This window comes from Ciconia boyciana, chromosome 25 (genome assembly GCF_034638445.1).
Source record: "Ciconia boyciana chromosome 25, ASM3463844v1, whole genome shotgun sequence".
Lineage (NCBI taxonomy): Eukaryota > Metazoa > Chordata > Aves > Ciconiiformes > Ciconiidae > Ciconia > Ciconia boyciana.
In genome coordinates, this window is record NC_132958.1 from 3,489,238 (window position 1) to 3,514,878 (window position 25,641).

The 25,641-nt window shown below is 53.8% G+C and overlaps 2 protein-coding genes across 2 annotated transcripts; both read left to right on the top strand.

Moving 5' to 3' along the window:
• The first annotated feature begins 9,670 nt into the window (after positions 1-9,670).
• On the top strand, positions 9,671-11,818 carry NKX2-6 (NK2 homeobox 6). The gene is made up of 2 exons (XM_072845974.1): positions 9,671-9,794; positions 11,220-11,818. The coding sequence occupies exons 1-2, from the start codon at positions 9,671-9,673 to the stop codon at positions 11,816-11,818; spliced, it is 723 nt and encodes a 240-aa protein (XP_072702075.1).
• Positions 11,819-16,608: 4,790 nt separating this feature from the next.
• NKX3-1 (NK3 homeobox 1) lies at positions 16,609-19,306 on the top strand. Its single transcript, XM_072846402.1, has 2 exons — positions 16,609-16,963; positions 18,897-19,306. The coding sequence occupies exons 1-2, from the start codon at positions 16,609-16,611 to the stop codon at positions 19,304-19,306; spliced, it is 765 nt and encodes a 254-aa protein (XP_072702503.1).
• Positions 19,307-25,641: the final 6,335 nt, after the last annotated feature.

A 25,641-nucleotide genomic window follows, 5' to 3' on the forward strand; every position in this document is an offset into this window, starting at 1 on the left:
GCAATTTGATTTTAAGACAATTATTGATGAAATCTCAAGAAGTTTGGGATTCAAGCATCGTGGCAAAGGGCAAGGCTGAAGCTTGGTGTTAATCCCTACCAAAACCCCTCCCGGCTGGGAACGGGGCGAAAGCTGCGTCAGCCCTTGCACAGAGGATCACTCCAGAGGATTTCTCATGCAGCTCCAGGGCTGTCAGGAAGCGATTAAGAAAGCAGAGGAAATAAAAGCAAGTCAAAGAGTTTTGATCCCGCTCACCCTCTTCCCCCCACGGCGCTGATGCCAGAGAGCAGGATTATTCAGGGTCCCCTTTGAAGCCACGCTTGCGTCAAAGGACAGCACCTGAAAACGGGGAATTTTTTCGATTCCAGCCCGGGTTCAGTGGCAGAGAGGAGTGGGGGCTGGTTCAGGGCAGAACCTCATCTCTGCGAACTCTCGACGGTTTGTTCAGTCACCGCCACCCCAGCGCAGCCGCCTCGAACACCGCGTTTCCCAGTACTGCTATGGGGATTGCACTGGGCAAGAAAACCAAAGCTGGTCTACACCCTTTCCCCCAAGCTGGGCTTAGACCGCTTCACTGAGCCAGCAAAGCACATCGTGATCCACATCCCCATCCCAGCCGGGGAGCGCAACCCCGCCGTGTTCAACTGCTCCCACAAAACTGCTCTCCACTGTCACAAAAAGACACATTTCAGAGCAGGCAGGCAACCGCAAGGTTGATTTCTCCAAACCCACCCAAAAAGTCCGGGGTATTATTTGCTTTCCTCCCCTCTCTCCTCCTCCCGGGAGGCTCCGATGTGTTTTCAGCTGGTTCGGCCGCCCCCAGAGCCGGCGCGCAGCCTGACGTCACCCCCCTGCGCTGCACCTCCAGCTCCCATTTATGCTGGCAGCGCTCGAAAGATAGATCCGAGCAAAGATTATCAGCCCGAGCGGTATTAATAGGAGGCAGCTGCTCTTTAAAGAGGCTTTTAAATAATGTAAGGAAACTTCATCGTATTTTTAAAAGCCTTTTAAGTGAGCCAACCTACCCCTCCTCTTCTCTCGTACCCCCCGAGCCCACGTGCACCCGCACCCAGGCGATGCGGTGGCCCTGAAGGGTGCCATTTTGTCACCCTGCTTGCTCAAAAGCAGCTCTCCCGTCAGCGTGGGCCGGGGGACGCGGCTCCACCCCTACTTCAGCCCGAAGGGAGGGTGGGCGGCAGGTTTGCGGAGCTGGGAAGGGGTGTGCTGACCCCCCAGCTGCCGCGCCGGCAAAAACAGCCATTGGCAGAGCTGGTTTCAAGGAAAACCCAGTGAGATGCCTAAACTAGCCCTGAGCAGAGCAAATACATCCCTGTGGGTCAGCGGGGTTGTACCTCGGGTCTCGCCCACGCTGAGACCCCCACGCGCTCCCCGGCTCTGCAGCGGGGCCGTGCACGCGGCACGGCCACGAGCCTTGGGACAGGCTGGTGAGATGGGACGGTGTCCCGCTGCCGTGTCTGCTGGCTATTTTAACGACACGAAGGGAAATAACACAAGATCTCAGTCTTTTCTCCAGCCAGCGCCGGTTCCCGGGCCATGTTTAAGCCAACTAAATGGCTCCCGAGTGCAACAACAGCCTGTGAAAACTGTGAAAGGCAAAAATAAATATTGTGAAACTCGCGGCTGTAGAAACCAGCTGCAGATGCTGATCGGCACATCTGGCCCCTGTGGCATGGCACAGGCAGGACCCGCTCGGAGGCCGGGGCGAGCGGGCAGAGGCAGCGTCTCCCCTGCGCTCCCCGGGTACCCCTCGGCAGGAGCCGTGCGGTCCCCGCAGCATCGCCCTGCCTCTGCTCGGTAACCTCATCTCCCTGTTAACTGAATAATGGAGTGAAACCTTAGCTGTGCTGCTCTCGGCCTGAAAATAAAACCCTCCAACACAGCGCAGGATCCTGCTAAAGACTGCTCGGGGCTGTCTGCACTGAAAGGGGAGTGGGTACCATGTAAATCCCATCTTTATATAAAGCCAGTGGGCATCCGTGTGATGCCCAGCATGAAAGGGTCTGGGTTTGGGCTGGAGCAGGCAGAAAACCCTGCAACACGGGCACCAAACGTGCTGCCTCCTGGCCCTGAGCACAGCGGAGCTGCAGGGGCGATGCTCCTGCCCACGGGCAGCAGATGCCTGTGGTTGGTTGATGCCTGCAGCATGCCATTACTTTTAAAGGCCAAACCAGGGCAAAATTTATTGCCGTGATGTGAAAATAGATGAGAGCAAATCCTATTGGAGTGGAATAAATGTTACCCCCCGTGCAGATAGAGGCAGCAAGGGTGGACGGGTGCAAACACCGGGGATTTGTGTCTGTGCAAGAAGCGGAGCGTGGGCACGGCCGCGACCTGCCTGCGTCTTGGCTGGCTCTGTCTGAAACAGGGGGACATGGTCCAGGTTTGGGACTGGGCTCTCAGGAGACCCCGACTCGCCCAGCCGTCAGGCCAAGTCCCATGGAGGAGTTTCTAACCCTCGACACGCACAATTCACACCCTTGTGTTTTTAAGGAGGCTCTTCCTTTTGGCAGCCTTTTAGTTGAAAGTGGGAAATTACACAGCTCACCCTCGGAGCTGATGGCCGTATCATTAATCATGATATTTTTATTTTAAAAAAAAAAAAAAAATTCCAAAGAAGACGCCACAAACGCGAGCAGCACATAGGCTGCTCGGGTTGACCTCCAATTGCTTCGGCGTGTATTTCGCTCCGGCTCAGGAAGTTGCTCACAGCCAGTTTATATATTTTAAGGGTGGGTAGATTGACAAATAGGAAATCTATGACATGTAATAGCTGATAACGCATGATGCATTTCCTCCTGCCCTGTGAATTATTTGAGGCTGCGTTTTATTTAAATATTATCATGCCTAGGATTTCAGCGTGTGGCATCCACAGATGACATCAGAGAGAAAAAAATAAGCAATTCTCCTTATTTTAGGAGGTTATTTAGTCCAGATATTTTAAGTTACGTTTTTGGCCCAGTATCCAAGCGATCTTTCTTCAATCTAAATAAATGTCTCCCATTTAAAAAAAAAAAAAAAGAAAACAAAACAAAACACAAACCCAACAGATGTGGCGAGCCCCGCAGTTGTTCCAAAGCAGAAAGCAAACCCAAGCACGTTTGCCAGGCCCCGTCCGCCCACTTAACCGAGCCTGTCAAAACCAATAATAAAGAACACTTGCGCAGTGCTTGATCTTTGCAAACCGCGGGGCAGCTTGCAATGGGGACGTACGGAGAGGGTGGGGTGAAGGAGGAACCCCCTTTTTTTAAGTAAGGATGTTGAGGTTTGGGGTTCAGGGAGGTGAAATTGTGAGGTCGGGGAATAACGGAGCTCAGCTTTTCCCCGATCCCGCTCATGGGCATTTTCGAAGCACCTCTCCCATGTGGCTCAGAGGGCGATGGAGGATTTTACACCCCGCTTGCACCTCTGAAGGCAGGGAGAGCACACCGCTGCAATGCGTTCGGGATGCCGCTTTGCATGCTGAGCATCAGAGGCACAGACCAAATTCCCCCTTCCCCGAGCAGCATTTCCATCCTAAACACCCCATACATTTCCCACCGCATCTCATCCCTATTTTCCTTGCCATAACCACGGGTTTTTGGCTTCCGCCGTGCTCACAAGCCCCCTCAGCCCCCTGCTCCTGGGGGGCTAACTAACCCCTTGGGTCCCTCCCGAATAACCCAGCCAGGAACGCCGCAGTCTCGCTGCCCGGCGAAGCAGCAGGATGCAGCTGCGGGAAGCCCGAGGACGAGTTGGGATGCTCCAACACTAACGGAGCTGCTGGTGGGACAGATGATAGACTGGGCTCCCACTGGGACTGACTGGGAGCTGCAGAGGAGGCTGGAAGGGACCAGCATCGGTCACCTGCGGTGCCTCCTGCGCTGCCCTTACTGTTCAGCAAGCTGCAGGGTGATGCACTGCTTTTTTTTCCCAGTTATGTTTTCCCAGCAGCTCTGCTCCCTGGCCAAGGCGCTCAGCCACGGCTCTTGTGCCATCTGCCGACCGAAGACTGCCGGCTCCCTGGCCCCTCCACGCTCCAGCACCCACCACCCAGCACCCAGCCGGCCTGCCCGCACCCATCCTCTCCCCTCCGGCAGCCCCCAGGTGCCTCCTGCCCTCCCCTTGCTCCCGCCACCACCTCCTGCCCAGCCCTGACTTGAAAGCATCCCCAGGAATTTGGTTAAATCCCAGAAAGCCCCAAGATGAGAAAATTCTGCTCCTTGGCCATCCCACCAAGGCCACCCAGGCGGCACCAAGAGCAGAGGAGGACAGGGCAAGGCTGCACCCCGGCTGCTTTCAGACCTGTTTTTGCAAGGAAAGAGGGTAAAAGCAGGAAGGGTCTGGCCAAAATATCCAGGTAGAGAATCATAGAATCATTCCGGTTGGAAAAGACCTTTAAGATCATCGAGTCCAGCCGTAAACCGAACACTCCCAGGTGCAAATGCTGGGAAGGGGCAGCCCTCCACGGGGAGACTCTGCTCTTGCTCAGCATCTTCAGCCCAGGCGCTGCCACCGGCCCCGGCAATCGCCCCAGCACAGCCCTGCACATCGGTGCTGTAACACGCACGCACGCACGCACGCACGCACGCAGAAATTTGTCTGCCCACTGCAAACCAGAGGATTGCACTCTTCGTCATGGAAATACACAGGGGAAGGAGCAGGTAGCCCGATGGTTCGATGAAGGATGCTCCCTACAGCTGTCTCATTAGAAAAAGTGACAGACAAGCACCCAGAATGTAATTTTGTGAATTCAAATTTCCTCCATCTGCCAGCACTGGGGGACACTGAATTATTCATGACGTTTCACCAAAATAATCCCGTTTAAAAATAACTCCCCTGCTTAAAAGACGGCGAGAGCACTTTTAACACCGACCACTATTTTTATCTCCCGAGCATGACACAGCAAAGCCCCAAATCTCAGCCATTCCTGCCCCGTACCCACCGCTGACCCTCTCCTCTTTAACAGCGGGGGTGACGGAGCATGGGGGAATTTTTTGGTCCCCTTTCAATGGCCAGCTTTGGAGTTTAGAGAAGCAAAGCTGCACATCTCCGGTGTCCAAGCAGAGGGCACTGCTGTCTCATGATTTGGGCCAGGGCTCTGCTACAGCGGTTTGGTTTAACTCAATCCCAAACTTCTGGCACAGAAAACCTCTCCCACTAGTAGCTGTTGCTGTAGCAGCAGCTGAGAAACCCTCTTTCCATTTAATCCCCTTGATTAATCCCCTTGATTGTTTAATATTGTCATCAATGACATTGACAGCGAGATCGAGTGCACCCTCAGCAAGTTTGGAGGTGACACCAAGCTGAGTGGTGCGGCTGACACGTCTGAGGGACGAGATGCCATCCAGAGGGACCTGGGCACGCTGGAGAAGCGGGCCCATGTGAACCTCATGAGGGTCAACAAGGCCAAGTGCAAGGTCCTGCGCCTGGGTCGGGGCAACCCCTGGCATCAACGCAGGCTGGGGGATGAAGGGATGGAGAGCAGCCCTGCGGAGAAGGACTTGGGGTACCGGCGGATGAAAAGCCAGACATGAGCCAACAATGTGCGCTCGCAGGCCAGAAGGCCAACCGTATCCTGGGTGCATCCAAAGCAGCGTGGCCAGCAGGGCGAGGGAGGGGATTCTGCCCCTCTGCTCCTCTCTGGTGAGACCCCCCCTGCAGCGCTGCGTCCAGCTCTGGGGTCCCCAGCACAGGAAAGACATGGAGCTGCTGGAGCGGGTCCAGAGGAGGGCCACAAAAATGGACCGAGGGCTGGAACACGTCCGCTGTGAGGACAGGCTGAGAGAGTTGGGGTTGTTCAGCCTGGAGAAGAGAAGGCCCCGGGGAGACCTTATTGCAGCCTGCCAGGACTGAAAGGGGGCTGATAAGAAAGATGGGGACAGACTTTTTAGCGGGGCCTGTTGCGATAGGACAAGGGGGAATGGTTTTAAACTAAAAGAGGGGAGATTCAGACTAGACATAAGGAAGAAATGTTTTACGCTGAGGGTGGTGAGACACTGGCCCGGGTTGCCCAGAGAGGTGGGACATGCCCCATCCCTGGAAACATTCCAGGTCAGGTTGGACGGGGCTCTGAGCAACCTGATCGAGTTGAAGATGTCCCTGCTCATGGCAGGGGTTTGGACTAGATGAGCTTTAAAGGTCCCTTCCAACCCAAACTATTCTATGATTCTGTGATTTCAACAGGTCCCCAAAAATCCAGAAATAATAGATAAAAAATGGTGATAAAACCCAGCCCAACAGAGCAGCCAGGAACAGAGCAGAGTGCCAGGGAAGTGCTGGCTTGTCTCAAAAGGGTAAAAGCTGGCTAAAATGGGGAAAAAAAGAGATAAACAGAGGGTAGAAGATGACAGCCTGCCCCAATTTTGGTGTTTCAGCCTTGCGCCTGTACTGCCTGCGCTTCGTCACGTCAAGATGTCCTCCCACCCTGCCCGCGCCCTGCCCACACGCTGCCCTCACCCCCTGCCTGCCTCTGCCAGCGCAGCAGAGACGTGGCCTTCGTCCCGGAGCCAGGCACAAAGCGGGTTCTCCGTGAAAACTTGCTAAAGTTTCAAAGTTATTTTTATCCCACAGATTCTGAAAAGAAGCACATTTTTCTGCTTTTTCCCCCCCCCCCGATGTTTATTAGAAAGTCTTGGAGAGGGAATCTGCTTTCCCTCACCCGCCTGCAGCTCGCTCTCTGCCATCACTTCCATTTTCTCTGCTTTTTGTTTTATTTCACTGATGAAAAAGGACAGAAAGTAGCTGGGAAAAAGAAGAGGATATATAAAACCCTTTTAAGTTTAGTTTCAGCTGCATCAAAGCATTCGCAAACTCCTTAGAGATGGCTATACACATACTCTGTGCTTGCAAGCCCCCCGTGCATGAACCCCACTCATTATTCCCTTTATTCCCATTATATTCCCATTATTCCCGTTAGTCAATATTTCCATTATTCCCTCGCTCTGAGCACTTTAAAAACAAAACCTTCTGGCAGGGCAGGAGTGCCTGGGGAGGGCTGGTTGCCCCATCGCGCTCCTGGCTGGCAGAGTCAGGTTTCCAGGGCCTCGGATGCTCCTCCGACATCGCATCGGGATCCTGATGCGTCCCAGTGATAGCTGCCAGAAATCAGATACTTTGGGAGCTGCGGTTGTGCCGCTGCCATAGAAATCCTCCCGTTTAAACACCCGACGGTGGCGAGAAGCAGCTTTCTCCTGATTTCACCTAACCTAGTTAAAAAGAGGAGTAATGTCCCTGGAGAGTTGTAATAAAATTAACTTGCCAGTCAAAAAGAAGCTGATGATTTATGATCGCTTGTGATAGATCCTCTCAGTCTTCTTCCCAGAAATCCCCCAGTGGCCTCTCGCTGCCAAAATGTGGCGGCCGAGAGCCACGGTCCATCCCCAGCACCGTGGGAAGGGCCCGAGCCCTTGCCAGTGCCCATGTCCATGGCACCGGGAAAGCTCCTGGGCACGGGGCAGGGAGTGGGGCCGGGGCTGGGCAGGCTCGGCAGCAGGTTTTGGCAGGGGAACACCTGCAGAGATGATTTACAAGCCTCATCCAAGCCTCTGGATACATCAGAGACCGTTGCTGCTCTGCGAGCGAGGGAGGGCTGGATGCGGCCCATGGGGACACACGGAGCGGGATGGGGAGCAGCCAGCACAGCCCACAGCCGTCGCAGGGCACTAATCCTGCCCCGCTGCCAGCCGCCCTGTGTGAAGCTCCGTGTTCCTTCACTCTCCCCCATCTCAACTCATCCAGTGCCTCATCTCTCTGCAGGTCCCAAAAGCCAAACTCCAGCCTCGCCATTAATCTTGGCCGCATCGAGTCATTAGGGGCGGATAAAGCTACTTACCCCAATTCCTTCCTGCTCGTCTCGATCCCAGCCAAGCATTTTACCTTGGCGCCGGCTGCCTCCCGCCATCAACAAGCCAAGGTGTAATGTTACTGTCTGTTTGCTCTCGCCTTTTGGTGTTTCGAGTCCCAAACAAGCCATTTAGACGTGGCAATGAATCCAGCTGGGGACGAGGAAGGGGCTTCGTGAATGGGGCACAGTCCTGGACTGGTAGGATGAGTTTGCAGGAGCTAACCTCGTCCGCGGGGACCGCAGCGAAGGGCTGCAGGGACACACAGGCGCTGCGGTGGCTGGCACGGGCAGGAGGCTCCAGCCCGAGGAGCCTGGGCTGGTTTAAGTGAGCTGCAGTGTTGTTCCTGCACAGGATTAGAAATTTTGGGGTCTGGGCAGCAAGTGCAATAGCCCAAAAAAAAAGTACCTCCAGGTATCCTTCCAGCATGCAGCAGTCACACTGAAAAACTCACACTCCTACCAAGTGTAAAGAGAGCAGGATCAGGCCTGCAGGAAGGGACGGCACGACTCGAAACCACCTCAGAGGAGAGTGAGTGCTCTTTAGGAGGGCAGCCCAAAAGAAATCGCTTGAGCAGGGCCTGAGCTTTACGCCCGCCAAAGGGATTTAGCAGATGCTGAAGCAGGGCTGTGCTGTGGGCCTGCAAAGGCATCGCCGCACACTGTGAAACCCTCCGGGGAAGGTGAGCTCAGTGTTCCCCTCACGATGTGCCCGGTCACAATTCTTACTTTACACTGGAAAATAAGGCACCGTGTGCAGGGATGTCCCATGGGCGTGAAGGCACACAGAGCTAAAAACACGGACTACAGGTGCTGGGAATGAACCCCTGCATTACACAGAAATGAGGACCGACCTGTGGGGCTGTGAGCACTTTTCTCCCCAAGCCACTGTATTTATTTTCCCTCCTGTTCCACCCCCTCACTTCCTTTCCTGCATTTGGGTAGTTTATTTATTCAGCCTCCCCTAACAGTCCGGTTTGGCTATTTCAGTGGTGCGAGAGATACCGACCCAACCCAGGCAAAAACTAGCTCTGCTCTGTCAGGGCTATCAGCAAACACCAGCCCCTGAGGCCAGCCAGGAATTTTAATTGAAATAGCCGGTCACTGGGCTCAGATAAGGCCCAGCATCACCCCACGGCCGGTGGGGCTCCCCGCTGCCCCACGGGGCTCCCAGGGTCCCAAACTCACGCGGGGGGGCCCTGGCCCCTCTCCATGCCGTGCCAAGCCAAGCTCAGTGCCCCCCGCCAAGGCAGCACTGGGACAGACTGGGAAGGAACTGGGGCCCAGAGCTGCTGTGGCTGGGCAGCCCGCGTTGGCGGGGGCCCTGGCAGCATCCCCTCGCCCCGGCCCGCAGGAGCCAGGTGGTCTGCGCCCCTTATCAGCCCTTATCTCCCGAAGCCGCTCGCTAATGTGACCTTAATGGAGCTAAAATCCACTCGATTTGTTTTATTGCCGCTTAGCCCAACCCCCCCGACCCCCCCCCCCCTTCTCCCTTCCCCTTGTTTTGGAAATACAGAGGCGAGGGGGTCTGGCTCCTTCCTCGGGAGCCGAAGGGGGGCAGCGCATGGGGAGCCGTGTCCGGGCCGCCGCATCCCGGGCGGCAGGGAGAGCCCCCCCGGGGCCCGACCCGCCTTCCCCTGCTCCCCCCAACCCCCGGGGACCCCCCCCCCGAGCCCGGCCCGGCGGCGGGGGCCGGGGGTGGTGCCTGGCCCGGCGGCGGCAGGAGGGTCAGAGGCGGGGAGCGGGGCCCGGAGCGCACAGCCCCGCTGCGGGCACGGCGGCTCCGACGGCCCCCCCCGGCCGCCCCCCGCCGCCCCCCGGCCCTGGAAGATGCTGCCCACCCCCTTCTCGGTGAAGGACATCCTCAACCTGGAGCGGCCGGGCGCTGCCGCGGGACCCCGCGCCCTCCCCGGCCCCCGCGCTGCCCGCAGCCCCGGCGGGGAGGACGAGCCGCCGCCGCCGCCGCGTAAGTGACCCGCGGGGCCGGGGCTGCTGCGGGGCCGGGGGACCCCGCGGAGCCGCTTTCGTTCCCCCGGGGTGGAAAATCGAGGGCAGCGGAGCCGCCCGTTGCATCCTCGCACCTCCAGCCGCGCTCCCGCCGGAGCCGACGTTCCCCGCTGCCCGCCGCGGGCCGTAACGGGTTTCCTCCTTTTTTCCCCTCTTTTCTGCCCCGGGCGGGGGTTGGGGGTTGTTTGGGGCATTTTGCGGGCAGCCCCGGAGCGCGTCCCGCCCCGTCCGCTGCCGCTGCCGCTGCCCTCGGGGAAACGAAACGGGGGGGGTGGATATGGCTGCGGGGGTTTTTTCTGCCGAAAGGCACAAATCGCCACCGTTTTCCACGGCACAACGCCCGTTCCGATGCTCCGTGGATTGTCCCCCGCTGGGGACGGGAACCACCGCGCCAAGGCACGGCCGGCCCCGGGGCTGCGGCAGCGGGGAGCGGCTCCGGAGCGGCGGCCGAGGGGGGATCGGAGGGGCCCCTCTGCTCCCCGCACCTACAGTCCCACCAAGTTTCCTCTGCTGGTGTTTTCCTAACGCCCGGCGGCTGCAGAGTGGAGAAACGGGGAAACCAGTAGGACCAGAGCCCGAGCACTGGGCGGCACTGGGATACAGAGCTAGAGAGCCGGGGAGGACGAGGGGAGCCCGGGGAGGACTCTCTGTCGGCTTCACACCTGCAGACGGAGCCCTCCAGCACCCCGTTTCCCCGCAGCCCCCCCCTCAAATTCCCTGAGCCCCTGCTCTGGCTGCCAGGGCACCCAAGCGCATCCCACCAGCCGGGGAGCGACCGCCGTGCAAGACCCCCGGCTAGCTCGCCTGCAACACGAAACCCCAGCGAATTAAAAAAAAAACCCAAACAACTACTTTGCATCTTCTCTCAGATTTAACAATTTTTCCTCCTTCGTTCCCAGCCCCTTCGTTTTTCTGGTTTTGCTTTAAACTCAGAGAGCTGCGGGATGCCCCTTTCCTCGGGCGCTGGAGGTAAATCCTGCCAGAGGTCTGACTGCAATCGCTTCCATCCCTCCGGAGCAGGACGGTGGGGAAGGGGATTTGTGTTTTGGGGTACCGGCGTACCCCACTTTCCCTGTGCCCCTCCAGGCTGGGGCTGCCACGGTGGCAGCACCCACAACAGCACAGGCATCGTTAGGAGGGACCAAAAGGAGGCATTGTCTAAAATTCACATAACAGTCAGGCTTCTAATTCCATCCCAAAAAAAGGGAATTCTCTTGAATTCCCATTAAACATCACAGGAAAGTTCATACTAAATTTATCAACTATCTTATACCCAAGGGTCCCCGTTCCCAAGTCGATCCCTCCTTCGGAAACACACCCTCACTGGGAACAGAACCGGACTTGGGTCTCACTTCGCTTTGGGTTTTTCTCGCTGCAGGAAAATGTTTGCTCGCCCACCCTTTCGAGGCAGACGAGAAGAAAGCCGACCCCTGCCACCATCCCAAGCAGCGACAGCGGAGAAAACCCCGAGTTTTATTCTCCCAAGCTCAGGTGTTTGAGCTGGAGCGGCGATTTAAGCAACAGAAATACCTCTCCGCTCCGGAAAGGGAGCACCTCGCCAGTGTGCTCAAGCTCACCTCCACGCAGGTGAAAATCTGGTTCCAAAACCGGAGGTACAAGTGCAAGAGGCAAAGGCAGGATAAATCCCTGGAGTTGGCTGCCCACCCACTACCCCCGCGGAGGGTGGCAGTGCCCGTGCTGGTCAGGGACGGCAAACCCTGTCTTGGGGGCTCCCAGCCTTACCCAGCCCCATACAGCATCACCGCCAGCCCTTACCCCTATAGCTCCTACTACAGTGCCTATAGCAGCAGCCCCTACAGTGCTAGCTACAGGGGGAACTACGCCGGGGTGTCCCCCAGTGCCGCCCCCGGCAGCCCTGCCATGAACGTGAGCTTGGGCATGGCCAGCGCTGCTCAGCACCAGCCCGCATGCTTGCAAGCCACCGGGCAAGCAGGGATCAGGGCTTGGTAGCTGGCCGTGGAGGTCAGGACCGCCTGAAAAGCATCGAGAGAAGCCCCCTCCGCTCTAGAGCCCAGTCTTCGTCGGGACGGGAGCTGAATCCGGAGGGTTTCTGCCACGCTGGACAGGGGGACGACTCTGCAGCATCCGGCCCCTCCAGGCAGCTCGTGCGGTTATGTCTCTGCAAAGGCAGCTCGGGAGAGAGGGGGACGCTGCCGCTCCAGCACTGTGACTTTGGGGACCCAACGACTGAGGGCATTTATTTATTTAAACACAAATGTTTCGGAGTCTGGTCCTTCCCGCTCCCAGAGGGTTTGCTCCTCCAGGACGTCAGTGTACGGCCGTCAAGAGGGTATGAACACTGCTTTTCTTCCTAAGGACAACTGGAAAACAGGGTCTGTGCACATCCCTTGTGCATTCACTTTTTTATGAACACTATTTAATGCTTTGAGTTCCTCTAATCTTTCGAGATACATTTCTGATATATATTCTTAATATCTTCCCAGCACAGGTGTTAATTTCTGTCTTTATTATTATTATTATTTGCAAATAAAAACCAAATTGGTGAAATCGTGTGTTTTCCCTCGCTCGCCATTCCTCACTTAGTATTTTGACTTTTCCCATCCACAATTTGCATTTGAGCATCAAAATCTGATCCAAAGAAAACAAAAAAATCAATCTTAATACTAATAATCAACACAGAAAGATAATTGCCTTGTAGTCCAAGCTTGGGGACCTCCCAAGGTTTAACCCCCTCCCGAACGCTTGGCAAGTGTTTTCAGCTCTCTGTTGCTATTTCCTTACTGGTAAAATGGGTCTGCAGGTACATCGTGGGGAGCTGCGAGGGGCAGCCCCGAAGTTACGGGATCACACGGTGGGTTGGTGTCACCTGAATTACACCAACGCCACCGGTGCCGAACCAAGAGGTGCAGGATCCCCAAATCAGGATCCATCGGTATCAAGTGCCCTGCTGGATCAAAGGACTGTGTGTATATTTTTATATATATATCTCTCTATATATATTTATGGGGTGCAGGAGGGCTGAATGCCATTGCGGTGTCCCGGGGCAGATCAAAGGGGAGCACAGCCACATCGTGAACAGGCGGCACGAATCCACGGCCTCACACTTACAGAATAAACCTAGCGAGACCTCGTTAGACTGACCCATCCATCGGGCTGCCCATGGCCCCCCAGTGCAGGCTTTACTCGTATCGGGGAGGGGGAAAAAACACACAAAGGTCAATGCCTGATGCAAAATGTTGGTTTAACAGAGATCTTGCCACTACAATGCCAAGGTATCCCAGTGACGGAGCCAGACAGCAACCTGCACACAACTGCCATTGCATGGGACAGGCAAAACCTTCCCCTCGCAACCTCCGTCTCCCCTCCGGGCTGCTCCCCCCTCCTCCCCGCTCCTTTCCCGACAGTTTCTTATCCTCCCAGTGTTTGGTGAAAAGAGACTTGCAGGAGGCAATTAAGCTTTTATCTCCAATCCCACTCAGCCCCATCACTCCGGCTTTCGCTCGCTTCCCAAATGGGACATCCCTGACATCCAAATCCAACCAGAAAAACCCTCTCGGCGAGATAGCTTGCTCACCATCCTGCTGCTCCGAGGCTTTGCAGTCCCACCGAGACCCTGGAAATGGCTGGGTAAGGCGACAGCCGCGCTGGGTGCTGCCCCTTCTCCTCCCCTTCATCCATCCACACTCACTCGAGGATATCTCACAAAAATCAGCTGAGTCTCGGGTCTCTGTCCTGGCTTTGGAGAAGCCAGGAGACTCGACAGGGTCCTTGCACCGGGAAATACTGCTGGCATCGGGGAAAAGCCCCAGCAAACAGCAGCATCCCCAGTGCATGGGCTCACCTGCAAGTCTTAACAACACTGAGAGTTTTTCCTTCGAGGTTCAGCAATCAAATGAGGCAAATCATGTGAAACTCTCCCCAAATAAACACAGAAATCAAGGAAGGAAATTGCTACCCTCCCCAGCTCAGAAAAAAGCCTGAAAATGGGAATAATGAATGCTGAAGGCATCTTTTATGCCCCTCCATATATTTTGGAGGGGCTGCGTGAAAGCTCAGTTCCCATAGGGCTGGGATACCTTAAACCCCTGTTTTTTGTCGCATCCCCTCTGTCACCTGCCTCTCTGCAGCACATGCCAGGGCTGCTGCTTTAAACCTCCCCTGTTTCCAGCCCAAATCAGAAACCACTCGCTACACCAACCACTGTAAAAACGAGCTTTCCCAAACACATCCTCATCCACAAACCAGCCCACATTTCCCCAAAGCCTTCTCCTGGACCAAAACTCCTGTCCTGGGCCAAATTACTCCCTGCTTATCAGCTATGAGTTATTTTCACCGAGTGAGCCATGAATGCAGGCACTGGCAATGAAGGGAAAAGAGACTTGACCACAAAATTGCCGTGCAACGAGGCTGCCCAGGACAGACCTACAGACGGAGGGGTCAAGCACATGGACAGCGCCAGGAGATTTCACTAATAGCTACGGTAAAGCTGTGGCAGCCCAGCTCTATTTGCAGGAAAACGCTTAATTGAAATGAAATTGTCCCCCTGGAAGGAAGGGAACTGCCCAGCTTCTGGGGAGAGAAACCCTTCTGCCAGGTCTTACGTTCATATCTTCGTGACAGAGCCCAAAATAGTTGCGGCTGCAGCACAGGCTGAATCCCTGGGTGTGCGGTGGGGGGAACAGGCACGCGCTGAGCTCTGACAACAGCAAGGGCAGCCTAAAATTGGCAGGGGTAGGGTCTCTGCAGTGGGAAAATTGGCTCCCAAATTGGGCGCAGAGTGCCCCCAGGGAGCGGCACGGCTTCCTGACCCGAGCGAGCATCCCTGCAGGGTGCTGTGCTCACAGTCATGCCGACACGCCTTTGGGCGACACGCCTTTGGGCGACATGCCTTTGGGCAAGCCCTGGTCCTGCCAGGGGACCCACCGGTGCCCCTCGGGGCTCCCCCTCCGTCTCAAGCCCCCCTGGGCAGCACGGTGGGATCCAGATTAGGCGCTGGAGCGGGCAGGCAGGGAGCCGTGGGCAGCCCACCCACCCGCCGCGGCCACAGCAGCACCTTATGCCAGCTCCTAATCTGCTCTCCAGAAGCAAGGCCAGGGCCAGCGGCCGCGGCACAGCTGCAGTAACACTCTTGGGCTCCGATTGCTTCATAAATCTTTCCAGATTCCCTTTCTTGGACTATAGGAGGTTAATGAGGCTGAATTATTGAAGCCACGGAAGTTTTCCAAGCATACGGTGAATATAGGGGGACATTTTCTAAGCCAGGAGCACCAGCAGGTTAAAGAATGAGAGAAAAGGGCAAGTTAAAAGCAGGGTTTGGGGCACATCTGCACAACCTGCTCTGGGCTTCGGGCTGCCGTAACCAAACACCCTCCTATAAAATCAACAAAGTCCTCAGGGGATTTCAAGGAAATCTATTGTTTCCCTTTTTAAGGTTAAAAAAAACATGCCCGGGCTTTTTGGCTGAGGACAAGGGGCTGGGTTTGAGTGAAGGCTTTAGGAATAGAAGAGGTGATCGGTGCTACGTTATTCCAACAGCAAAAGGAGTCTGCAGACAACAGGGCTATAGGGGCTCACTGTATATCTACATACATTGCTCAGAGGGTGCCTGCAGTTCCAAGGACGCTGCTCATCTGCATCCGCGGAGCCGAATCCTGCTCCCACGGGGTTGCTTTGCCTTATGATGGGGCAAGGTAATTTTTTAATCATGTTCTGCCTACATCTGGGGGGGGTTCACGGCTGTTTGTGTGGCGAGCGGGGAGTTGTTTTTCAAACAGAAACTCTAGAAGAGCAACTACAAATAAAGTGGATACTCCAAAAAACATCTCTTGTAACAGAGAGCTCGACTCATGGGTTTTCTTGGAATCGGGAAGGTTTTGCTCCTTTTGGGTGCCTTTGAACACAGGACCTTGCAGGATGGGGTATAACGGCACTAAGGCTTCTTAAATAAATGCTGTCCCATTCCACAGCTGGGATTAGTCTGAGGTATAGGCTCAAATTTTCATGTGAGCCCTCTGTCCCTTTCTGTGCAAGCATTTGCCTCTGGAGCCGCTCTCCCTGTCTGTTATATCTTAACTTTCATTTTAAAGCCCTCGTTAGAGTGGCTTTGCGAGGCTGATGAAAATGTCTCTGATGTTTTTCAACAAACTGCACCAAAGTTGAAAGTTTTGAAGAAAACCCTCAAAGCCCTCAAAATACAAAAAAAAAAAAAAAAAACAACACCAAACCCAATCCTTTTATTTTCTTCACTTTTATCCCCTGAAAACAGCATTTCCCCAAAGAGCTCTAGGGATTACCCTGGGCCATAAATCATTTCCATAACCAGGAGCGAGCAGAGCACTGGCTCGCTGGGGCTGGGGCAGGGGGTGCAGAAGCCGTCCCCTTGCAGAGCATCCCTCCAAGGCAGCGATGCTGCTCCCCCCTCCTCTCGCCAAAACCCACGCCCTGGGAGCATTTTGATCCCAAAAAGGATGAGCTCGCTTAGGCATCCTTCTCTCATCGTAAAAGCTCGGGGGTGATTTGCCAGCAAAGGAGCAACAGAGGGGCAAGGGAGGAGGATGAGGTTTGGCTGTGACCCCATGGATCCGTGGGGAAGGGTGTCCTGAGCAAGAGGGAGAAGCAAGCAGCCGGAAAACCCGTGGGAGCCAAGACACAACCGAAGGGCGTAGACTCCTGCCAGGGATCTCCAATCAGGCCTGGGAGGCTTGGCTGCCTGCCGTATAAATGCAGAGCCGGGAGGGTGGGAAGCCAGTGTGCCTCTGGGCAGGGAGAGGAAGAGGAGGATGAGTGCCGGGGTCCTCCCTGCGAGGAGGCAGAGAGCACCCAGCAGCACCCCAGCAGGGACGAGCCGGACCCCGACGGCAGCCCAGCAGACCATGCCCGTCTCCTCCAGGCCTCGGACATCCTTCCTCATCCAAGACATCCTCTGGGATGGGGCAGAGCGGGGAGCGCGGCCAGAGTGGGGCAAGAGCGGAGGGTTTGGCAGCCCGGAGGATGGGGAGCCGGGGGCGGCCTCGGAGGAGGGGAGCGAGGGCAGCCCGGCCCCGGGGGCTGCCCCCGGGCCCCCCGCCAGGAGCCCTTGTCCCCCAGGAGCATCCCCAGCCCAGACCCGAGGGACAGCCCACGAGGCGGATGCAGGTAAGGCGGTGGAAGCTCCTGGCTGAGCCCGCTGGCCGGGGACTGGATCAGCAATGCCTACGCTTGGGTCAACCGAGGGGCAGGATCCAGACCCAGCTGCCTCGAGCACCCCAGAGCCAAACAAGCTGTGCGTTAAATACCCGGGAGTATCTGTGCTTTAGCAGTGGGAAAGTAAGAGAAACAGCAACTGCGTGCAAACCTTTTGCCAGGCACTTCAAATAACTCAAAGGACTGAATCTGCCTAAAACTCTGTTTATATAAAGCTCAGTCAATGACTTTCTGCAATATCTTGGGAAATAAAGTTCCCTTTTAGTGCAGAAGGTTCCCAGCAAGGGCACCTTAGGGCTGCCAGGTCAGAGGGGCAGTTTGTGCCCATCCTTCACGCAGCCATCAGGGCGGTGATGCCGCCGCAGCCGAGCTCCTGGGTGCTCCGGTCCAGGGATATTTTGCAAGTCCCCTGTTGAATTTGTGCCGTTTGCAGCAGGGCTCAGCTTTCCCATGTGCTCGGCAGCGTGCTCCTGCATGTACCACTGCACATCGCGTGGTTTATTTATTAATAACGATCTTGCTCCTCTTGGTACAATACTACCAGCACCTCTTTCTAGCATGCAACTGCTAAATTCATTGCAGGCAATAACGTTTCACCGCAGAAGCAACATACCGAAAATCCCACTCTGAAGCAAATTTTTTTCACCGGTGCCTCTCTCATTGCAGCAGCACGAGCGCGGCTGGGGCTGCGGGAGGGGACTCAGCCTTTCCTTGCCCAAGCAGTCCTGGGCTGCGCTGCAACAGCCAAAAAAGCAATTTTGAACTCTCTAGCGACCAGCTCTTGCTTGCTAAGAGAGCCCTTGCCAGGGGAATTTTGGCTTTACGTTTCAATTCTATTAAAAGAAGCTTCTACATAAAAGCAAGTTCAGAAAGAGCCACCAGGCTGATTATTACGAAAATCATTAAAAGCCGTACCAAATCTCCCAGAAAGTGGCTAGTGTAAATCAGCGCAGCTCCAGGGATTTCAGCGGGACAACCATTATTTATACAAGCTGGGAATTAAGCCTGTTGTTTCTATCTTGAGCATTATGTTCATGTCTTAAGAAAATATACTAAGAAATGACTAAAGGAAAAAAAAATTGGCCTACCTCCATCCTAAGCTGGGTAATACACAAAAAGCAACTAACTGCATAAATAAATTAAGAAGTTTTAATAGTTATAGGTGACACTTCCCAGGGAGCTCAGCACCTTTCTGGGTCGTGGCTCAGGCGACCCATCGGTGCCACGAGAAATAAGTCGGAGGGAAACACTGAGCTGTTGCTTTGGAGCTGTGATCCGAGGCCAGGTCTGCAGCTATATATGTAAACCCAGGCCTGAAGGTTTAAAAATCTGCCCCAAAATTTCTTGGCATTGCCTTGGAGTTGTGAAAGAGAAAAGGGAGGAATTTATTTTCAATGCTTTCTAACTGCAGCCTGCTTTATGCTGCACCGGTTTCCCATTTCTGAGCCATCCTCTGTAGCGTGAGGATAAAAATTTGTTTTCTTTGGGGATCAGGATTTTCCCACAGGCACAGCAGAGAGGAGGTTTCAAAGAAGTGCCTAATAGTATGAATTCTGCGATAAAAATCTCAAGAGCTGCCAATGCCATAATGTACGTAACAACAGCACCTTGAGGTTGTAGGCAGACCTCCACCAACATTGCAAAATATCCTTTTCTGTATTATTTTAGTCCCTTGAATGTACGTTCATATTGAATGCATGCTTATATGAATTAAGAAAGTGTGATTTAGGAAGAAAAAGCTCCCTTATATGACTTTTAGACGGTGTTCACTCCATTAAATGAAACTATTTCCAAGATAATATGAATATTTTGCTCTCTGGAAAGGAAAAAGCAAGTGATTCGGGCAATTTCCAAGCGGGTAATTCTCAGCTCTTTCCTCCCACAGATGCCACGGCAGAGACCTACCTGTCTGACTGTGACCCCCCCCTGCGACCCCTGCCCATCGCCCAGCGTCCCCCCAGGCAGGCGAAGCGCTCGCGGGCGGCGTTCTCCCACACCCAAGTCATCGAACTGGAGCGGAAATTCAGCCACCAAAAATACCTGTCGGCCCCCGAGCGAGCCCACCTGGCCAAAAACCTGCAGCTCACCGAGACCCAGGTGAAAATCTGGTTCCAGAACAGGAGGTATAAAACCAAGAGGAAACAGGTCACCTCCGAAATCAGCAGACTGGACACGCGTCTGGCCGGGCAGAAAGCGGCCGAGCTCCCCGGAGCATCGCTGCTCATGCTGCGGGGCGGCTGGCAGTACCTGCCTTGCCTCTACTACTTGAACGGCTGGAGTCCTTTGTGGTGGTAACCGCTTTTTTAATCAGAAAGCATTCTTTTATCTTAAAATGTGGGGTTTTTTTAATACTGCGTCACTCTTTCTAGTGCTAAGTAGGAGAGGGAGACCCCATTCGCAGTCACAATCAGCATCTTCTAGTTGCCACACAAGCCTCTCTTGTTGCTAACAGTAAAAAAAAAAAAAAAAGGCCAAAAATAGCCCAAGATTTTAAAAGTGTGTAATTCAGCATGCTTGACAGCACTGCTCTGGGGTTAATCTGCAGCTGTAAAATATTGCAGGCTCTTTTGGGGGCAGAAAGCAAGGGACAGTCCAGCCTCGGAGACAGCGATCGCCCCGCTCTGCCCTCCTAAATCACCTGTGCCCCTCTGAAGCCTTTGCCCCTTGCTGAGATCCAGCGGGCATAAAGCAAACTGCTGATCCTGGGCTGGCACCGATACGGCCCCAGCTTGGCCACTTGGGCCACCAGCTGTTGTACAATCTAAAAATTAGGCTGAAACAAACAAACAAACAAAAAAATGTGCATTTCTGCCATTGATACCATAATTGCTAATGGCCCTGGAGGGGACTTAGAGCTCCCCCAAGATTTCTGTGTGCTGCCGGGCAGCACTGCAGCTGGGGCAACGCGCTTTTGGGGAGAATTAAACCCTTTTCTGCCATGAGCAACGACAACCTGAAGTGCCTGACGGCCACGGAGCTGCAGCCGGGGACCAGGTTTGCCGGGACGTGAGTGAAGGCGGCCGCCCCTACCAGGATGGAGCCGTGCCAGCTTACCCCCACCCAAACCCGGCCCTCTGCCCTTCGACGGCCGAGATGCCAACCGCCACTGCCGGTGCCTTAACTGCCTCGAGAAGCCAAACCAGAAAACCTCGGGAACACAGACAATAGCGCAATGACAGATGAGTTTTGCATATCCGGGTGTTGATACTGTTTGAACATTCCCATATAAGCTATTTAAAATAGCAATAGCTCAAAGAGGTCAACACTCCCTGGCAGCTTTCAAAGCTGCAAACTCCCTGTTTGCAAGTGAAATCAGCTCAATTCCCAGCGCCAAGGCATCAGGGCAGCAAGAAGATTATATCTTTACAAGTGATTTTTTAGTGAGACGACAACTATTTGCACTAGCAGAGTAGCAAAGATTTTTTTTTTTTTTTTTTTTAAACTAATCATACTTAAAACTTTAGGTGCCACTAAGACCATGGGAGAAAGTGTAGAAATAAATGAGATTTCCGCAAGGGGAAAAACCTCAGCTGCTGTTTCTCAGGTAGTGTAAATCAGCATAGCTCTGCTGGAACAAATTTAAGCTTCTGAAACGAAAGTGTACGGAGGTTTCTTCCCCTGTGAACCTCCAGAAATGTTTCTGTGGTGCCTGTTCTTTCCGAAAGAGAATTAAAACCGACAGTGGTCCAATTCCCTCCTGCAGCAGGGAAATACAGACCATTAGCTAATGTTAAGAAACTGCTTAGATCTGTCCCTTTTAACAAGATTATTTGGAAACTGATCTTTTGCCCTGCCAATAGATCCAGATCTTGCGAGCTCACAGACATAGCAAAGACGAAGCTGCTGGGGGTACGTGGATGAGGGAAAACTCAGGGGAAGGGAGGACGGGGAGAGGAGAACATGCAAACTGAAACCCTTTGCGGTAGATATTAATTTGCTCTTGCTATCAAAGCTGCTTGCTCACTTTGGAGGACAACCAGTTGCTTTCTAATTGTCTGAAAGTAACCCCTAATATTGTGAGATAACATTTTTCTTCCAGCTCCTGCTCTCAGAGGCCGCGGTTCCCCCAGCCCATTCTCTCGCAGCCGGCGCTCAGGCCAGAAGGCCATCTCCCCTGCAATATTGCGATGTGTTTCAAACCCAGCCCTGCTGCTTATCCACTTTGCACTTTGCTTATCTGCTGCTTGGAACACACACAAAAAAAGCCCTTATGGCCTCGAAGCCAAGCCCCCGCAGGGCACGCATCCCTCCTGACGGCATCTCCAGGGGGAGAAAGTCCTGCCGAAATCCCATGGGCTCGCCCACACCCAGACCCTTGGGATGCTGCTTAAATCACCGCAGAGACACTATATTTGCACTAAATACACTGGATTAGCAGCTCTGACCATCCCGGAGCTGCCCGGAATAGGGATCACGGTGTGTCCTTTGCACAGACAGCGGAAGAGCAGCAGGGATGGGCATGTTATGCTGGGAAGGACTGAATTGGGCTGGGAAAAGTAGATAGAAACTGAACTTCTTGGATGCTTCTTTGGGAAAATGTTTGTGTCATAGCTACTTTTTTTCCCCTGCTCATGGTTTACAACCAGTAAAAGATCCTTGTTGCTTCAACACCCAACTGCTCATACTTAACTTTGCTGGTATAAAGCAAGTCCAGTGCAAATAGTCGCTATTTTTGTACATATTTTTTGATACTATTTTATCTGATGTGCATTGTCCTTTGGAATAAAGAGCGCAGAGTCTTTATTAAAAACAAGCTGTCTCTGTGGGTTTTTTCCTGGGTTTGGATTTTCTTTTAATCCCTGTATCTGCCACAAAATGATCACGGCTGTCCCACCAGCACCGGCTGCTCACGCTGACGCCTGTTGCAGACATAGAACTCAGGGTAGTTTTGTGTAATGAATTGTCACAAGCGCCAGCTCACAAGGTTTTGCAGGTGGAAAATCACTGTTCATCAGTATTTCTAGGTGCTCAGCACCAAATGCTGCTCCATCACTCATCCAGGCAGGTATAAAGTACTGAGCATCCTCTAATCCCATTTACCGTCCAATATGCATGAAATAGGTGACTGTTTCCCAAAAGGAAGAGCTCATATAGTGAAGTACTTTCTTTATCACCCCCAAATTACTTGTAATCCCACAATTTAAGCACAATCCCAGTGGCCTCCGGACTTTTGCACTACAAGCACTGGTCCCAGTTTTTATTTCTTCCCCTGCCTTCCAGTCCTGCAACCACGTCAGTGCAATCAGGGGCAGCCTGGGGCTCCGTAGGACCCGAAGAAGAAGAAGAATTCATCCTGGGAGCTGTAGGCACGAATGTTTCCCCCTCGTACAGAGGCGGAGAGGGACCGACCTTGGGTCCCAGCCTGCCCGTGCGCACGCTCCCTCCCCTCTGCTGTTGGCAGCAGCAACTTTTCCCGAATGGAAAGCAAGCTGCAAGAACTACCATTACTCCCAGCTTAATTTTGTATTCTAGTAGCTTTAAAAGAAAAAAGAAAAAAAAAAAAAAAAAACCAAAGCAGGCATCAAGATTGCAAAATGAGATCTTAGGGGAGCCCCTATTGCCGTAGGAGGCTGGTGCTGGATCCTCACCAGCCAAATCCTCAGGCAGACACAGCTCACCAGGCTCCGCCGCCTTCACCCGGTGATTTCGTGGAAGGGAACAACAGCTCCCGTAAGTGGGTGACCGTTTGTCACCGGCAGTGACAAGCAGCGGTCCCTGCAGCCAGGGCTGGAAGTCGGGTCTCCTCCTCCTGCACTAATCCTGCCAGCAGCGTGGTCCTGCTTACAGGATCTGCCTTGTTCATAACCCGGACCAAAAAGTCGTTGCACACCAAAGTTTGCTGCAATACAGGCACAGTAAAGTGCAGGGTTTTTGCAGCGTGGGCATCTGCCAAAGCAGGTTGTGGGTCCAACCTCGGTGCCAGTGGGAGGCAGGGATGCAGGCAGCAGCTCCGGCTCCTTCGCAGCCTCTGCCGTGGAGAAACACCTCGGCCGACTCACCCCTGCCACGAGCACTGCCCTCCCTCCTCCCCTTCCCAACCCTTTCTCTGCAACCCCCAAGTGGTTTCTTTATGGACAGAAGACAGACTTCCAGTTGGGTTTTTTTCTTTTTTATTTTTTCAAGTACAAAGCACCAGGACAAAAAAAGGGCTGTACCGTTTGGATAACCAAATTATCCAAGAGTGTTAAAGCATTCATCACAACAAGGGGAATGACATGGCAGGCTTTCCGGGTGATAAATATCCCCTTGATTAATACAGAAAAGAAAAATCCCACCTTAACTATGGAGACTGGAGTTTTAATCAGCCTTAACGAAGCAGAACTCCTGTTTGTACGCAGTTAGAAACAGAAAGCATCATTTAATATCTGTCAATTAGTGTCACGCTCCGCTGCTAACATATCCATCAAGATTAAATACTGTCTAATGCTGACACAACATTCACACTTGTTTGTGCCAAATCATTCATTTAAAGTTAAAAAAAAAAAAAAAAGAAAAGAAAAAAGGCTGCCTTTGGATAATGTAACTGTTGACTAACATTTGCATGCAATAAACCACATACTTGGCAAGGACTCGCAGGACTGGAGCCAAGAAAAATCTTCAGCTTGACCTACACAACATTTGCAAACCAGAGCAGTGGGAAGAAGTTCGCCAGACGGAGCTAAATAGGGGATGGAAAATGCAAGGACACCCCAAGTGCCAGGCTGTATGAGACCAGTGTTTCCCCCAGTTTTGGTTACCCAGTTATTACAAAGATGCTTTGGAGGGAAGTGCAGAAAACCTTTCAGCAATGAGCACTAGGATGTGTCTTTTGGGATGTGTGGATGCTCCCCAAGGAGCGAGGCACGCTGAGCCATAAAGCACAAGGATTTAGAGCTCTTAAAAACCCTTGAGGACTTTCAATATTTACTATTCTTATTCTGGATGCTCTTATCCACAGAAACACTTCATCTCTTTCTAACCCAGCTAGTGCTTCAGCGGCAAGGCCGTCCAGCGGCAGGGAGTCCCACAGCCCATTTGGAGGTGCTGGACCACCGGGTGCTCCCTCCCGCCTTGAGCCATCCCGGCAGCAGCGATGCCGAAGAGGGGTCAGGGAAGCAGGGGAGAAGCCGAGTGGCACAGTCATCGGGGCAGATTTTCACCACGATGGACGGCCGATGGGGGAAGAAAATGAAAAGCAGAAAGAAAAGGAAAGGGGGAAAAAAAGAAAAGAAAAAAGTACTTTGGAGATGTAGCAAAATGCAGCTTTCTAGATTGGCGTTCCCATGGGAAACTCCTTCACTGCCTCTCACAAAAATCCAAGGCGCATTCCTCCTCTTTCTTCTGTTATGGTCTGGGCACCATTTATTAAGAACAGCCGAAGGCGGAGAGAAATCCACAGCGAATAGCCCTGGAAGTGCTTCCAAAGCCGTCTGCCTGCAGTAATTTATGGCAGCCCACTCGCAGAAGGGAAAGTCAAGAGATAAGACAAGTATTTTTACAGGAAAAAGAGTTAGGAGCAAAGCATATATGGGTGGGTTTTGTGTTGAAATGCTCTGGTCTTGGAAGAAAAGGGAAACGGGGCAAAGAAAAAGGATTTTGGAGTCAGGTACCGGGTGTCTGAGCAGATGGACTCAGGCTCGTTGCTTTGTCTCCCAGCTCAAAATAAGAAAATGGGGGGGGAGAGAAGAGGGGCACCACGGCTGTCACCCGTGGCCACCTCGCCGCAGCCTCACTGGGGCCCCCCCGGCGATGCCCTTCCTGGGGCAGGGGGGAGAGGTGCAGGAGGGAGCTGCAGCGTCTGGGCTCTGCCTCGGGTCCTGCTGCACGGGGGAGTCGGCCGTTGCCTCTGCTCAGAAAGCTGGCAGGGAGAGCAAGGACGTAAGGGAGGCTCCGGCTGTGCGGGACATTCCCACCGGCCGGTGCTGGAGCAGGGAGGGGGATCTCTGCAGAGTCAGCGGGGGAGGATGCTCACGGTGCTGTAGCTGTTGGTTTTGCCCAATTCTGTTCCCACTTTAGGCTTTTTCCAGCACTAGGGTTTGGGTTTCTAAGAGATATCAGCCACGCGTGGTCTCCCCAGCTCTTCTTTTCATCCAGAGCCTTTTGGGGCAACCGGATTTCCAGAAAAGCAGGGGGTTTTTTCAGACTCGAGGTGATATAACCTCAGAGCCAGGTCAGTCTCCCCTTGGCCACGCACAGCCCCATCGAGCCCCGCTTGCCCAGCCTGAGCCTCCCAGGGAGATACTCCCGGCTTTTAAGATTGAGTTTCCAACGCAATATGATTTTACATCCTTTTTGCCTACCAGTTTGCATTGCCTGAGCCCGGCGAGGCTGGATCAGGGCTCTCAGCAGTGACAGTGCAAAGGAGGAGAGAGGGACCCCGTTCGGAAGAGCCTGTGTTACCGAGAGGAGGTAAAAGCAGGGGTATCAGCTATTCGGCAGTGCCTCCCACGGTACTTTTCCACCGGCCGGTGAATCTCCCAGCCTAGGCAGCACAACGGGGTCCTGCTCGTGCCGCACCGGAAAGCAAAGGGATTAGCACAAGTCCCTCTGCAAACAGAGCTTGGGTGGGGGCACCCAGGGCTCCTTGCCACTCCCCTGAGAATGAATTAACCGGGAAAAAGCACTGGCCGAGCTCTAGCGAAGCAATTATT

Bases quoted from the DNA above. Each gene is read 5' to 3' on its own strand.
- NKX2-6 (XM_072845974.1), top strand. From the start codon at position 9,671: ATGCTGCCCACCCCCTTCTCGGTGAAGGACATCCTCAACCTGGAGCGG. The intron at 9,795-11,219 runs CGCCGCCGCCGC...GGGTTTTTCTCG, and splicing joins CGGCGGGGAGGACGAGCCGC to CTGCAGGAAAATGTTTGCTC.
- NKX3-1 (XM_072846402.1), top strand. From the start codon at position 16,609: ATGAGTGCCGGGGTCCTCCCTGCGAGGAGGCAGAGAGCACCCAGCAGC. The intron at 16,964-18,896 runs GTAAGGCGGTGG...TTCCTCCCACAG, and splicing joins AGCCCACGAGGCGGATGCAG to ATGCCACGGCAGAGACCTAC.